The sequence below is a fragment of the Bombus pyrosoma genome, linkage group LG10 (assembly GCF_014825855.1).
Source record: "Bombus pyrosoma isolate SC7728 linkage group LG10, ASM1482585v1, whole genome shotgun sequence".
Classification (NCBI taxonomy): domain Eukaryota; kingdom Metazoa; phylum Arthropoda; class Insecta; order Hymenoptera; family Apidae; genus Bombus; species Bombus pyrosoma.
The window spans coordinates 4,736,695-4,751,682 of record NC_057779.1 but is presented as its reverse complement, the minus strand read 5'-3'; the positions used below and the strand labels follow the sequence as shown (position 1 = coordinate 4,751,682).

General features: G+C 46.0%; 1 protein-coding gene across 7 annotated transcripts in view; it reads right to left on the bottom strand.

The window, feature by feature from the left end:
* LOC122571467 (protein vein) overlaps window positions 1-14,988 on the bottom strand; it is a 198,657-nt gene that overhangs the window by 17,954 nt on the left and 165,715 nt on the right. For 3 of the 7 annotated variants that reach the window (XR_006318061.1, XR_006318062.1, XM_043735235.1), the window contains exon 5: window positions 5,070-5,128. Coding sequence is in view for 4 of the 7 variants with exons in the window: in XM_043735235.1 (XP_043591170.1) it covers window positions 5,070-5,128 (59 nt within the window). In the remaining 3 variants the exon portion in view is untranslated. Of the gene's footprint in view, window positions 1-2,145; window positions 5,129-14,988 lie in introns of those variants that run through there. The other 4 variants (XM_043735232.1, XM_043735233.1, XM_043735234.1 and 1 more) reach the window with 2 other exon arrangements.

The following is a 14,988-nucleotide window of genomic DNA, read 5'->3' as shown; positions in this document are numbered from 1 at the left end:
GAAAGATCCCAATTAAACGCATACGTAGATCAACAGCGTGTTCGTGCCTGGATGCGCGATCGCGTCCTCTGGACAGTCCGTTTGGAAATCACGTACTCAGCTCCCGATGGCAGGAGAACGTCAACGCGCGATATCCCTTGGGAAGGACAGAACGTTGACGTATGAATTTTGGTTTCATCACGACGTTTTGCAAATAAAGTTAGACCGGTTCGGTGCGGTTTGGTTTTTAACGTATAATAATAGCGATTCTGGTCCACTATTGGGAATCGTAACATCGCGTACGACGAAGTAGTCACCGGGGAAAGAGTGATCTCCGGGCGGTAATTAACGAGCGGTCTTCGCAGTCTTCTATTTCCCGGGAATGCGCGTTGTTTTGTTTTCTCTCGAGTTTACCGATTCATTATTTTCCCACCGCACCGCGTGATGGATCCCTTCTCGATAATTAGCATCGCGATTAATCACCGCGTTGTCCGGCACGACAGCGTTTGTTAAAGTTCATCCTTGAACCGTGCTTGAATTTTTCCGGACCGATCGTGAGCGACAAGCAGCGGCTGGTTCTTTGGCGGCGAAACACTTGTCGCGTTTCGTGACCTTTGTTCCTGACGAAAAAGCAGCGAGGAAACGGCAGCGTGCGGCAATCATGAAAATCGAATGAATTTCCAGGCAAGGGCTGGCGGTCGCGCAAGAAGCAATTTCTCTTTCGGTACATGCACAAGACAGGTTTAATACATCTCGCGCGGTAGATATTCATACGTTTTACTTCACTCGGCGAGCGTTGGTCGCTTTTTTCGTGAAAATCGGCACCGTCAACGGCAGAGCGGCGAGCCTCATCGTCGTGGAAGAAACGCGAGAAAAATAAGTTTCGCCAGAAATAAAGCAGACGATAAAAATCGCTTGCGAAAATAAAAGCTAACCACGGCCGATTTACTTTGGGGGGCTGATTTTCGCGTGGAAAGTTCTCCGTGCAACGAAGAAAAGACAGATTCTCTGGCCATGTTTTTTTCTTTCCTCGTCTTGAACCGGGACGACGCGAATCGCGGTTAGCAAATATCCCAGAACCAACCGCGGTTCGATTCGTATTTCTATTTCGGTAATCGCATCCGAGGCGCTGCGCGAACTTAAGCTCGTCCCGAGCTGCATTCTCTTCCAACGAATGAATTAAATTTATCGCCCATTAAAATAATCCGAATCGGTTAAATGCGATTATTTCCTTTAAGCAGGAAGCTTCCTTTAACCGAGATTCATATTAAATTTAAAGCGATCCCTATTGCGGCGAGTGCTTGATTATATTTCACAAGGGGTAATCCAGTAAATCATTTCTATTTTCGAGCGTCTGCCAGAGCGACGGTGTACATTAATTTATAGTCCGCCGGCTTGGCCAACTTATTCATGAATTATCACACTTTTAAACGAATTTTCCCGAAGTAACAGGTTGGCTCGGTTCGCCTCAGCTCGATTCGACTAGGCGTTGATCACGCGGAAACTTTTCGTTGTTCGATCCATACAGCGCGAAATGCAATATCACGCGGTATCACCGTATTCCGATACCGAGCGTAACGCCGTTTTCAATCTTCTATGGTGTAGCCAGTGATCTTCCAATCTTTCCGAAGGAAAGTTACGTTCAAAGCAGCAAGTTCGATTAAGTGAAGCGGTTACGAGAATCGACGTGGTTGCGTAGTTCGTGTTTTATGGACGTTGCTTCTTTTACGACGGATCTTTTCGCGCAATCGCGTTAACACGCACGCGAAACGACGCTTTCCAGCGAATTGTTTCCTTTTTCTCTGTTTTTCGTACCTTTCTGTTTTTCACCGCGCGTTGTCCTCGCGCATCGGATCGGTCCTTCTGATTGTAGCACGGTTCTTTGACGATTTCGAAATGAAAACGCAACGTCGCGCTTCAGCTCGGACGTTGTTTATCGTTTCTCGTCCTTGGTCGGAAACAGGCGGAAAGTTATTTTCACGGGGGAAGAAAAGTGACTCGTCTCGAAACGACTCGCTGGAATGCAATAAGAGACTAAAGGCGGCAGACGAGAAACTGTTTGCTAGCTATGAAAATTTTCTATTGGCTTTCTTCGAGGGTTCTTTCGTCGCATCGCGACTCCCTCTCGTGCCACGGACTGACTCCGTCTATCAACTTTCTACGGGAAGAATCTTTTGTTTCGAATCAGTCGTTCCGCGTGCCGGTGCATTTACCTTCCTTTTGTCTCGCAACGAGATTCAACGCCATTGTCGAAAACTTGGAGATCTTGGGACTTAATCGGTGAGATCGTCGTCCATTTAGCTTGTTGCGAGTTCGCTGCGCAAACGAGGCGAAATCGATGGTAACAAAAGAAAATACGTACACCTACCTGCTGGCGCTTAACGGAAAAATCAAGGAAACGCAACGTTTTAATCCGTGAGAAACTCTGAATAAAAGAAAGAAAGAAAGAAAGAAAGAAAAGTAACGAAAAGGTCAACGTAAGATTAAAAACAAAGGCGGTTACCGAGATGGAGATGACGTTTAATCGTAAATCAATAAAATTAATGAATTAAATAAATAAATTAAAAATGTTTATACACATATTTATATATATAATATATATATATATAATATAATATAAAACATAAATAGGGTCCCGAGACTGCTGGGGAGCACAGCGCATATCCTAAACGCCCCCTCCCTTCCATTTTTCTTTACGATCTCGCGAAGCCGTAACGTCGAGAATTCCGGAAGAGATCGATTCGCCATCGTGTCCGCCCAAAATATCATCGTTCCACTTTCTTTCTGGTAGCTGTCGGAAAAGATGCGTATTTTAAGAGGGAGAAAAAAAAGTACCACACCGTGTAGCAAAGGAAGTCTCGTTCCGATGCGAAAACTAAAAACCGTCAAAGACGTGTCGAACGATCTTTCGAAAAATCGACAAATTTCGAAACTTAAGTTTGCGTTGAATTACTCGACCCAATCCAATCGTCTCGTTCGGAAAGTTCTCGACCAACGTACCCATTCTCTCTCCATTTCTCTACTATCATTTTTCTCTCGCTCTCTATTTTCATTAACTACCTTAAGTCTCTGCTTTAACTAGCCTAGCGCGTATTACATTATCATATTTTACATAAAATCGTTTTTGCCTAGTGGTCTCTCTCTTTTTCTCCCTTGGTTTCTCGAGTGGTTAATATTCTCGTTTCTCTCGGTGATATTTTTACATACGTAAAGAAGTTACGGCCCTTATCAATCGTTGTTGGAAAATTCTGGGTTAAAAACGCGACCACGTCGCGAAGAAAGGAACAGAGTCGAAAGCGAAAAAGCGAGACGACGACCACCACGCGTCGATGATAATTTCGCTGGCGACCAGTGAATTACGATATTTATTCCGGTCGCGCGACACAATCGATCTACGCGAAGCGTTCTCGAATTGTCCCGATGGTCGCGTAAAAATACGAAGAAATTTTCGGCCAGACGTCCAACGATATATCGCCTGCCCGAGGTTCTCGTTTCTGGTGTTGCGTCGTTAGGCCAGTTTTCGCGACCAACCTCTTTGCTCCCTCACTCGCAACTTTACGCTTCACCGGTGTGGCCTACATTTTCCAACAACGACAACAACGACGACGACGACGAAGACGACGACGACGACGAAGACGACGATGACGACGACGACGACGACGACGACGACGACGACGACGACGACTATGACGATGACGAATACGACGATGCTCCCTTCCATCGTCGCGAAAGAGAAGTCACCGAGGACGAGTAGCAACGGACGTTAAGCGTGCGATACTTGGTTCACGAAATTTCTCAACGAATCGATCGTCGCGAAATCTCGAATCGCGTCTACCGTCTTTGATCTGGAACAATTCGAGACGGCAAGACTCGAAGCTGTCAAATATTTAGACGCGTTTCGAGATTGCGTTAATCCCGCCGCTGAAGATGGATACCTGCACGAAAGGTACCCTTTCGTAACCTTTAACCTCCTTTCTCTACGCGTGTTGCACACTCGTTTTTTCCTTTTTCGTATACTTTTACGTAGACGTATCGACCAAGACGATCTCCGAGCGTTTCAACCGTTCTCACGACGTCCTTCATCGAGACCCTGGGCTCTTTGGTATTGTTCTCCCGTAGAGACTCCGAAAAGTGCGACCTTCGAATGCTCTTCTGACTGCATCCCTTCCTTTTTACGTTCTCCATCGGTGGTTCGCGATCTTTCGAGGTCAAGCACCACTTCTGAATCACGAGCGTCACTCGAACGCTCTCTTCTGCCTTCCCGATATGAAACTGAAGGGGTTCGGGACAGGCGAGAATCCGCCATAACTCTTTTCCTTGCACACCCTCTGGTACGTTCACCTCTGTCTCTCCGTTTTCCTTTCACACGCGCGCGTACACACGGACACACAGACACACGCACACTCAAACGTACGAGAACGTACATGCTCTCCCGTTCGTTTCTTTTCTTCTCGCGAATAGAATTTCGATAGAGACGCGAGGCACGTCTCGTAACGCGACATTTTCTAATAGAGAAGTAACAATAGTAACGGCGGTAGAAGTAGAAGAGGAAGAATCGAGGGAGGAAATAGAGCAAAATAGAAGAAATTCGTCGAGGTGATGTAGAAACAGAAGAAGAGAAAGAAGAAGGTACGAATGCCCGGTGCCAAAAATTGATTTTGGAACCCGTTCCTACAATACAGAGGACTCGTTCTAATGCCCGACAACAACGGTTCCCGAAAAATCCGCACGTAGATTCGCTCCCGTGTTTGATTTTCTTTTTTTTTTTTTTCCTATTCCCCTGCTCAATGTTCTCGTCGTGTATTTCGCTGCGTTTCCGTTCGCAGATATATTTCGCTCGATCTCGAGATCGATCGCGTTATTACAATCGCCTCCACGTTTGTTATTTTGGTCGCGCGTTGGCCCTCTCACGACATTCTTCTCGTGGGCTCGAAAGGCTGTTTCGACCGACTATACCGAGTACACCGAGTTCTACGTTAGAAAAGGGTCTACTCGGAATGGAAGGGCCCCGCGCGATTATCGCTAGCAGTAGTACGAGGTCGATAGTCCCAGCTTGCAGGAAAACGGCGCCCTACGACGGTTGTACACACTTCCGGTGCTGATGACGTCCTTCGTCTCGCACCGCAGACCCGTGAAGCCTTCCGCGCATCTGCAATCAACGAAAGAAAAACATAATTAACAAGGTGTCTCGTACGACTTTATTAGCAGCTGGTTATCGTTCGAACGAGAATACGAACGAGACGTACGTAGACGCGTAAAAATTTCTCCGATTCCTCGGTAATTTTTGGTGTCGTGTGACAAGACGGGAGGGTGAAAGGAGGGGAGAGATCCCGTGCAGAGACAGCTCGATGTGTCCAAGACGTTTCTTTGGAAAAATAATGTTATGCCGACGTCGAGGTATTTATAGCACGGTTAACTAACCGCGACGAGACGTACGAACGCTGGTAGACGTGTCGTTTGCGGCATTCGCGTGTTCGCAAGCCACAAGCAGAGGGTCATCAGCGTAGAATCAGAAATGTCCGCCCGGCTGCTAAACGATTTTACGCGTGTTTCTTCGTAATTACGTTTCTTTCTTCGAATATAGAATTCAATTGAAGCAAAACAAGAGATTTTCGTTCGAGTGGAATGTTTTCCGATTACCGACGAGTTCCCAGCAACACTTTTACCCTCGAGAAATTTTATTTGCGAAGGAATTTCAAGACGATACGGCACACGCGAGAGAATAGAGGATCCAAGGAACGTGGATTGTCCCATTGATACGATCCTAGGGGAAATCAAGGGGAACGCTTTTGTCGTGGTTTCGCGGTCCGCGCTTCCGATAAAACATACTTTCGTCAGCGTCGAATTTGTAGAGTCCGAACCGCGTGTCTTTTCTACTTCGTGAAATCGCAAAGGTAAAATTACCGATAGAGCTTTTTGGTATTGCTTGACTGTGTCTGGTCGGAAGATATAAAGAAAAGAAGATATAAATAAAAAATCGCGGCAATGTCCCTCCAAAGGGACTGTCTGCCGTCGAATATCGGTTTCTGTTTAAAGCGTATTAAAAAACTGACAAGGAACACACGGCTAGAGCCGTTAACACGGTAAATACCTGCGAAAATGCGCGACTCGTTCGCGCTATTTATTCCCCGGAGAACGATCGTGCAATAAGATTTTATAATAAACTTTGCCTGGCGATTTTTAGGACGGCCGTCCGCGACGATCCTATACCATCGCATTTCTTTCCGTCTCTCTTTCTTTTCTCTCTCGTTTTCCCTTTTCTGACGCCTCCTTTTTTTCTTCTCTCTTCGTTCGAGCAGCACCCTCGCGAATTTACGAGGACCACGTACTAAATATACTTCGCGGTAGATTTACCGTTGGACAAACCAGAAACAGCACCGGAGATAGTGCAATTTACTGTACCATTCACTTGAACCCATTAACGCTCGCTGGTAACTTCGACTCGCTTCGAACACGTAATTGGCTTTCCATTGAGATTTATCGTAAACACGCGTATTTACCGGCACGAGTTGCTCTTTTACACGCCATCGTTGAATAAACTCGTCGCGAATCGGTGACTTTTCCAATATGAAAAGCATACAGCGACCCTCCGCGTTCTCCGAAATTTAACCCTCTGAAAGGTGGCGTTCTCGCGATTCGGTTGACGATTTCGATAACGAAACACTCGGCACTCGAACACTTAAGCTTTCTCTAAGATTACGCCGCGCGATATTGTAACCGGCAAATTTTCCATAGAAATTAATTCGAGGTTTCGTTAAACGAAAGACAGTGTATTTGCTTTGAAGCACTGCACTGTCGAGTTAAAACAAACGACATAATTCGATGATAGGATGGGACAGCTTGTTAATTAATATTTTTGACCGGAAGCTAGGTATAAACAAAAAACGCTTTCCGCGACATACAACCGACAGCAGTCGTTAAAATCTGATCTTCCTGGATGACAGGTTTTATGGGAACGCGATTTCTCGGTTGAGCGTAAACTGGTGATACCACGGTGTATCCTGAGCTCGATAACACTTCCGCGGCGAGTGCGTTACAAGTGCGTGTTGGAATATTTACACACGCTGCTGACGCGCCATAAAAAAGGAAATGGCGAATTAAAATTCTTCGTTACGTTGCCATCGTAAAAGTAGCCATTTCTCAGAATCGATGTCGTGGTTTGCGCACGTGATCTTTAGTAATTACGATTTATCGACTGTTCTACATTCCCTCGATAAAGAATAATTTTAAGACTAATACCCGGTATTCACGAGCAGGTACTTTATGAAATTATGAAATATACGATTTCGTTTGAACTCGATTGATCGTCGAAGCGTAATTATTGTGCATACTAAAGGATTCGTTAGTCCGTTTTTCATGGTAAAAGCAGGAAACGGAATGAAACGGTAGATGAATCGTAGGAGTCTCGCGATTGATCGCTTTCTTTCCGTGGCGTACATTGTATTCGCGTCTCTGATAACGCTAGAATGTCGTTCCTTTCGCTCCTTTTTCCACGGTGGTGGACAGCGAAACCCTTTTCCACTCTCGTAGCCAGAGCTACGAGTTAGCAAAAGTGTCAAACTTTCAACGAATAAAAAGTTTGAGAGGCGAGTATCAAAGCAGATTCTTTGCGAGAGTCAATCGCTTTAAGGACGTCCTTTATTAGAGGAAAATTGCTCCCGAAGTTTCTCGAAAGTCGTTTGCTTTTTCTCGCCGGTGTCCTCGTGAAAAGGGTGACTTTTGTTTTTGGGCAGCAGTTCCTTTGTTTTTTTTTTTTTTCTTGGATAATTAGTAAATCGGAAAAGTGCGGGGGTCGAAGAAACAGGCGAGAGGAAAAGATTTTACCGTCCTTGGGCTTTTATTAACGAGATTCCAGATTTTATTAACTAATTCGACGGAACTACGCGGAGCTCTCTATCCGGCCGGGCTTTACAGGAAATTAATGGTGCACCGATTACAACCAACGGATTTGTTGAATCGTTTTATTATTAACGGCGCATCAGTGAACCAACGTGGAGCACCGGGGGAAAATTCGTTTTTAAAAGCTCCGCGCCGTTGTCCTGTCCCAGTTGGGGAAAAAAGCTTGTAAAAATATCCGAAGGTACGTTTGCATTTGGAGTGGAGTGTGCGCATCCCGAATTGTTGGTGCGTCGGCGGAAGTCTTAACCACGGTTCTGGCGATGGCCGTCGGAGACCGAGGCAACTACGTATATTACGATCGCAAAATTAAAAGCAGCTTTTTATACGGGTTGCTCCTCTACGTGTAGGAATATTTAGGTTTAGAAAGTCAATGTCGGTTGGCTGTGTGCAGCGAGAAATAGAAAGGGATGAAAGAGGCGCAGGGTGGTGGTTTTCCTCTGGTATTAATTCCCATATATGCCGCGAGTGAGGCTCAGTCTGTAACTACACCAGGACGCGCAGCCATGTATACGGTCTGTGGCTCGAAAGAAACTTTTTTGCGGTTTACTTAATTTAATAACGCTCCCGCGGTACGCAATTTCAAAGATAACACTTTAAATGGGCGGGGGCACGAGGCTCACCTCTTTCTCTCGCGTTCAGCCCACCCTTTCTTCGCGCTTTCTGTGTTCTTCCTTTTTTTCTTTTCCTCTTTCTGCCAACTCTATCTTCCTTCTTCCATCACCGTTTTTATCACCTTCTGTCTCGTTTTCCGCCCGCCTCTCTCCTGCTAGTTTCTCGGCCCGTCTGTCTGTTTCTCTTTGAAATTATTCGAGCGTGCGGAGAAACGCATGCGCGCCTACCCTCGCCATTCGTGTCTCTGAATGTGTGTAGAACGACTCTGGTTATAATGTACCGTACTTTATTTCGAAACACTCTCTAGCATCCACGCGGGGCTAGCTGGTTGCCTCTTCCGCACCCCTTCTTGTTACGTGGGCTCGCGCCCTACTCCCTTGGCGGATAGTTTCCTGCGAGCAAAACTGGGTTACTCGTTTGGTCGTATGGCGTTTCCATCCACCGGGGCGTATACGTATTCCTACCCTCTTGGCATTCCCAACAGGGCTCGAGCAAAGTTATCAGAAGTCCCTCTCAACCGTTCAACCCCTTCGACATGAACTGCTATTTTCCTTCGCCGAGACATTCATTTACAAACTGACGCGTAATAAATGTAACACCCATTACCGCGATACGGTGATCGCAATGAAACCCGACTCGTCCGAATGTTTGTTTCTATAACGCCAAAGGGTTGCTTTCTCTTGCGACTTAATCGCTGGTCGGGGAAAATTGGGAATCGTTCTTCGAGCATCGAAGCCGTCAAGCGAATCGTTCCTCCATTTGATGAACGACGCAGGCAGGAAGAATCGATTCGTTACTCTTAATCCGGTGTCTTTCAACGGTTCACCCTTCTCATCGTGATATATGACGATCATAGGGTTAATCGTAGTCCAAGTAATTAGCGCGAAGTTTCTCTGGTCGACAGCTGTCCGGGGTCTCTAACCCCCTTGAAATTTGCGGTCAAATCTCTGGACTGGAATTCATAATATCCACATCCTGAATTATAGTTACATTAGCGAAAACGTCGAACCAGCTACTCGCAGTCTCTCAATTACCTTAATCTAGGAGGAGTGGTATCGCGCGTAGTCGGATCGATGAACCGACCGAAAAAACGGCGAAAGAAAGCGAAGAGCACGGGGAAACAACGAAGAGGGGAAGAGATATGTTACTAGATAGGCTGTTGCCGGGTAGTAACCAACCCCTGTCCATCGAAAAGGCACGATTTACGTGGCGCGTTTATGTCAAGGAGGAGCTCGTGAAATAGTCCAGCGTCGACGAATAGTTGCTGGCCGTTATAAGTAGATTTATGCCGAACCATAACCTTCGGACGTGGTATATGGAAAGATAGGGGAGGGATGTCACGGATGGGGAGGATTCGATGGTGGGAGAAGGTGGAGGGAGAGGTGACTGCTGGGTCACGAGGGAAAACCCTGATGTCCCGAAGGGTGCCAGCTGGCGGGACAGGTTACTGTCTGGGAAATTGGGACGTCGGCTAGAGCCGTTCACCCTCGATCATTTTCCATCGTTGCGCCATTGCCTGTTAGCACCGGCCACCAGGAAAACGCTCGAATGCCGCTAGAGGTGATTTCTGCTGTTGAGTAACCTCAGCCCGGAAGTTCGGTTATTCCGTTCCGTTCTTACCGAAGCGAATCAGCCGAAACTCGAATTTGCTGGAATCCGTAGGAATCCGTTGGACCGATGACCACGAAACTTGATTCGACGATTTCTAGATGCGGTGCTCGGTTACATTTCGCTCGGTGCTTCTACCGTTACCCTCGTCGATGATCGTTGACGTCCAACCAAAATTTAACCAAAGTTTCGAAAGCTAACGAGGTCGCGTTATCTCGAATTAGCAAGTTGGACTAACTTCGTAGCAAGGAGTCACGTTCTTTTATGCAGTTAATCGGGAAAATCGATTAATTAATTAAACGCACGTTAAATACACGGAGCGAAAAAGACAGCGTATAGGAGACGAGATTTAGGTAGGTTTCGGGCGTCGTGCGGATCTAACTGTGTCGAGAGGGGATGGACTTTTTCAGCGGTTGAAAATATAGTGGAGAAAGTTTCGTCCAACTTCGCCGGTGTACATTCAATAAAGCGACCAGCTGGAAAAATTCCGAATATGTTGGTGAATAAAAACGGTGCTGGTGCAGAGGAGTACGGCCGGCGGACGCATAAAGTCGGGGGTGAAAATTTTACGAGCGTTGACTTACGATCCATGCAAGTGTCCTTCTGCCATGGCCCGGCACGTCGTTTAGCCTTCGAACGGTCCTCGATCTTTCTCTAATTAATTAAGGAAGCGTTTAATTAAGCGAAACGACCGAATTTCGCGCGGTACGAAGCTACGACCGGCCCCGAGTAAACCTTTAAGAATCGGCGCGAGCAACGTAATTAGCCGGGTTCTCGATATATTCTGGTGTTCAACCTGAATTAATTTGCACGAGACACGAGTTTCCACGAAGCTTCCTCTTTACCGCGTTGTTGAACGCGTCGCATGAAGCAACTCCGGCTCCAGCGAATGTAAATGGTGTCACGCTTAAGGGCGGTGAATTAAATCGACGTCGATATCTGTTCGTTGTTCATTGCACGCGAACGCGTGTAATTATTAATAATTATTTAATCGGAGCATCGATGACGCGAATCAGCGAGCGTAACCGCGCATCGCGTCATACGCTGTTCCACGGATTCGCTATGCCGCACTGATTTGCGGTCACGATCGGCCGGCGGAATCGTCCACGATTTCGTAATATTTATATTCGATGTCGGTGAGGGCAAGCCGATTGGTAGGCCGCATCAGGAAACCGATTAATTACTTCGAATGGCTGGCCGTGACTGATCGAAATCCAGTGGAAATCCGCGTTGAAAAATCGGTGGCCGTGGAACGTCGCACGCTACATAGAAAAGCACTTCGATCGGATTGGTCTGGCTGCGACGAGTCGTTTGATTAAGTTTCCGTTTATTACCCTCGTGGACGAGACCACGTCGAGTTTTCCCTCATTATTATTCATTTTACCGTGGCCGACTTACGCGTCCACCGAACTCGATACCGATTCCGGTTAATTTCGTACCCCGTAAAGCGATATTAAAATCCGCAATGACGCTGATGTTTTTGCCTTCTAAACAGACAATATCTGCGTATCGTTGTGTACGTGCATGTTTAAAACACAGCAAAATAAGCAAACACCTCTTTCCGTGACTATTAATGTTACCAGTTTTAAGGATGGCGCGTTGAACGCCATTATTTAACTCTTTTTCGTTATTATCTTTTCTATCGCTTTTATCGTTATACGAGGCTAATTTTCAATTGAAATTTTGCAACTGAAACTCTCAGATTCAAATTCAAACATTTCCTAGTCGAAATAAACGAACATAACGATGATCAAATAAGAAGCTAAACGAAGATGTCTGGTTTTCGTCTTCGACTTGTCTTGGTTCGCGCATCTTTTACCTTGGATTACTATTTATTGGCATACCTTGAAAGCCAGTTGCCGTGGCGAGAAGCGGGTTTGCGTCGGACAGCTCTATTTCCTTAAACGACGGTTCGAGGTAGTTACGGGGTGGAAATGTCACGCAGCCCGCAGCTAGCTGGTCCTAGCCGATCCCGGCTCAACTTCCGCCTCTACATGTGTTGGCCACATATGTCACCAGAACTAACTTTTCAAACCCCGCTCGCTCTCCTATATAACCTTCCTTACACATTTCGCCCCGAGAGAGTCGCCACCGATCGCTGGGTCAACATATCCACCCGGAAAGTTATCTTCACCGACCGAGATATTGATAAAATCGAGACGGTTGTTTACCGTTCTCCTCGCCAACTCGACGCTTCCGCTAATTATTGCTCCCGTATGCTTTTCAGTTTCCGCTTTTAACGTCGTTTGCGAGTACGTCGTTCGACGGTGATGGACAATATGTATATCGGTTCGAATTGGAACGTTAATGACAGGAATACATATATCGATCATAATTTGACAAACTATTTCTCGTCGATAAATAAAATGACACAGTTTGGAAACTCCAGCCGTCCTAAGTAGTTCGTAGGTATTATCATCTAAAGGTTAATCGTTCAATTGGTTTCCTCGACGAAAGTTTCGATATCGATTACGAATATCTTTTCAATCTATTTTAGATTTGCAATGTATGCATAATTCATAACGGCCGACGAGAGCGACTTGTTATTCAAAGCCAATCCGGATGCACGGCGTGGGGAATGGCACGAGCGCCGCGTACGTTTTAATACTTTGGCAGTTTGTCCATGATAATTCAATCGTTGAATCGACTGTAGACATTGTGGTCTTAATGTTTAGATCGCTACGTAACATCTGCAAGGGGTATTAATCAGCGGAGCCATTATTCAGCGTTTCGAGTGTAAAACGCGCAAGCAATGCGGAGGGATGCACGTTAATTAATTAAGTTGCTAACGGTGCCGTCTTGCCGGTTCGACTTGCCAATGTTTTGCTCTGCCTTTGCGAATCGTCGTTATCGCCAACCGCTGCGTTTCCTCGATTTCTTCGTGTCTCCGTTTGAAATTTCTTTGTCGCAAAGTCCCAAAAACCATGCTCGCGTAAGCGAATATATTCTTGGCATTGTCGGTAGTTGACGCTGAAATGGATTTAATTGCACGATGATCGCGCAGAAGTTTACGACACAATTGTTTTTAATTTTATCTACCGTGTAAATAATAAATCCTGGTCGATGGTCAAGATATAAATATCGTACTGGCGCCGCGATTTCGTTCGATCGAACTGTCGAATCTATCGATTTTTCGAGACAGACGGTTTTTAGAGACCGGAATCAGCGGAGGATCGGCGCGACGCGGTTACGCGAATCCTTTTCGGCCGGATTTACGACCGCGAACTCCATTCAGAATTGGATTTGAAAATAATATTCGTAAGCTCACGCTGTGATCTAACTGGAATCTGCGTTAACGAAAACTCATTCATGGTTTGCCTTTATCAGATTCTATTTCGACAGTTCGAACGATCGCGCGAAAGGAAAACGCCACATGCACCAACTTGAAACCGGCCTCGTTGCTACGAGGGCATGCGGCGCGATGGAATATTCAGCCGTTTCCGTTTTTATTAGGTCCAACAGATTTGTTTCGTCTGGTTGTCGATTCATTTTTTCCTCTGGTTTCGGACAACTATCTCCGGTAGCCAGCTGTAATTCGACTATAAATTTCGTATCGGAGTTGCACGTATCTCGAGCGGCAAAAGGGTCGCAAGTTCTTTTTATATTTCGACCCCGCGTCGTCCACCGGCGTCCCCTCTTTCCGTTCCGCGTTACTCTTTGTCGCCTCAAAAAATTTATTCGCTCCTCTCGATGTTCACCGACGCGCTTGCCTCTGTTTTTCCATCGCGCGACACTCGTTCGTCGAAAGGTAAAATCTACTCGTTTCGACCCTCGATCGGCTGCACCGTATCGATTTATCCGCGAAAACTCTTTCCGCGCGCTCGGCTTTATCGTTCTATGTTTTTTTATGCTTCAGCTTTTTTACTTCGGAATGGTCTCTCTGATCGAGAGAAGCCGAAAGCGCTGACTAGAGCTCGCCCGTCGTAAAGATAAGAATCGTATGACTACGACTTCTTTTTATTCCCAGAATGTTTCACTATTACGGGAAAATTAGAGAAATCGAATACGATCGCTCGCGGCACGCGTTCGATATTCGAGAATAAGGAAAATTCGCTCCGCTATCTTGGTTTTAATCGTTTGTTAAAATGCTTTTTTCCCTTCCCTTGTTCTTTTTTCTCGCATTCGCGATTGCTTGCAGGGGGTTAGCAGGGGGATGATGGAGAGCTTACGTAATTCGACATCGATATAATCTAGCCCGAGGGACATTCAGCCGGTAGGAAGGTGCTTTTAAACTTCACGAGGTGTAAATCTATCTTTACCGGCAAGCGTGCCGGTATAAATCAAGCGCGAAGAAAGCGATCGTTCGACGATAATCCGATGGATTAGTAACGTTCGGTCAGTAGCCGTATTTTCCATCCCTGAACAAAGACCGGCGAAAGCTCGGAGAAGCTTTCAACGCGGCTGTTCCATTTTCCCCAGATTTTTTCGAGGAGTTACACACCTTTGGGAAAAATACGTACAGCGACTTTGCGTGGAACAGTGCATGCTTATGATTCTCATTTTCTGGCGTAATCCTTAATTAAATTATGAACCATGAGCTACGCCGAAGTTCAGAGATAGAAAAAGAAGGCGTGTTATTTCGAGTCGTAACAAAGTACACGGTCTCTCTCGAACAACCGGGAATAACATTTTCTCATTCTCATAATTTTTACTTTGCGAAAGAGTGGCTGTAGATATGTATTTCAAAATTGTTTTCGCAAAAGTATCGAATTTCGTCGATGCGAAAAGACAAGCACGCGTAGAGATCAACGAACGTTGTCCCGTGGCATCTGCCAGTGGAATCTATGATAATGGAATACGCGAGCCGCGTTGCGAGGAAAATACGTGCACAAAGGGTTCGAGCGTGCGTTAACGTGCGGCTCCAATGGCCGAGCTTTGAATTTATTAAAA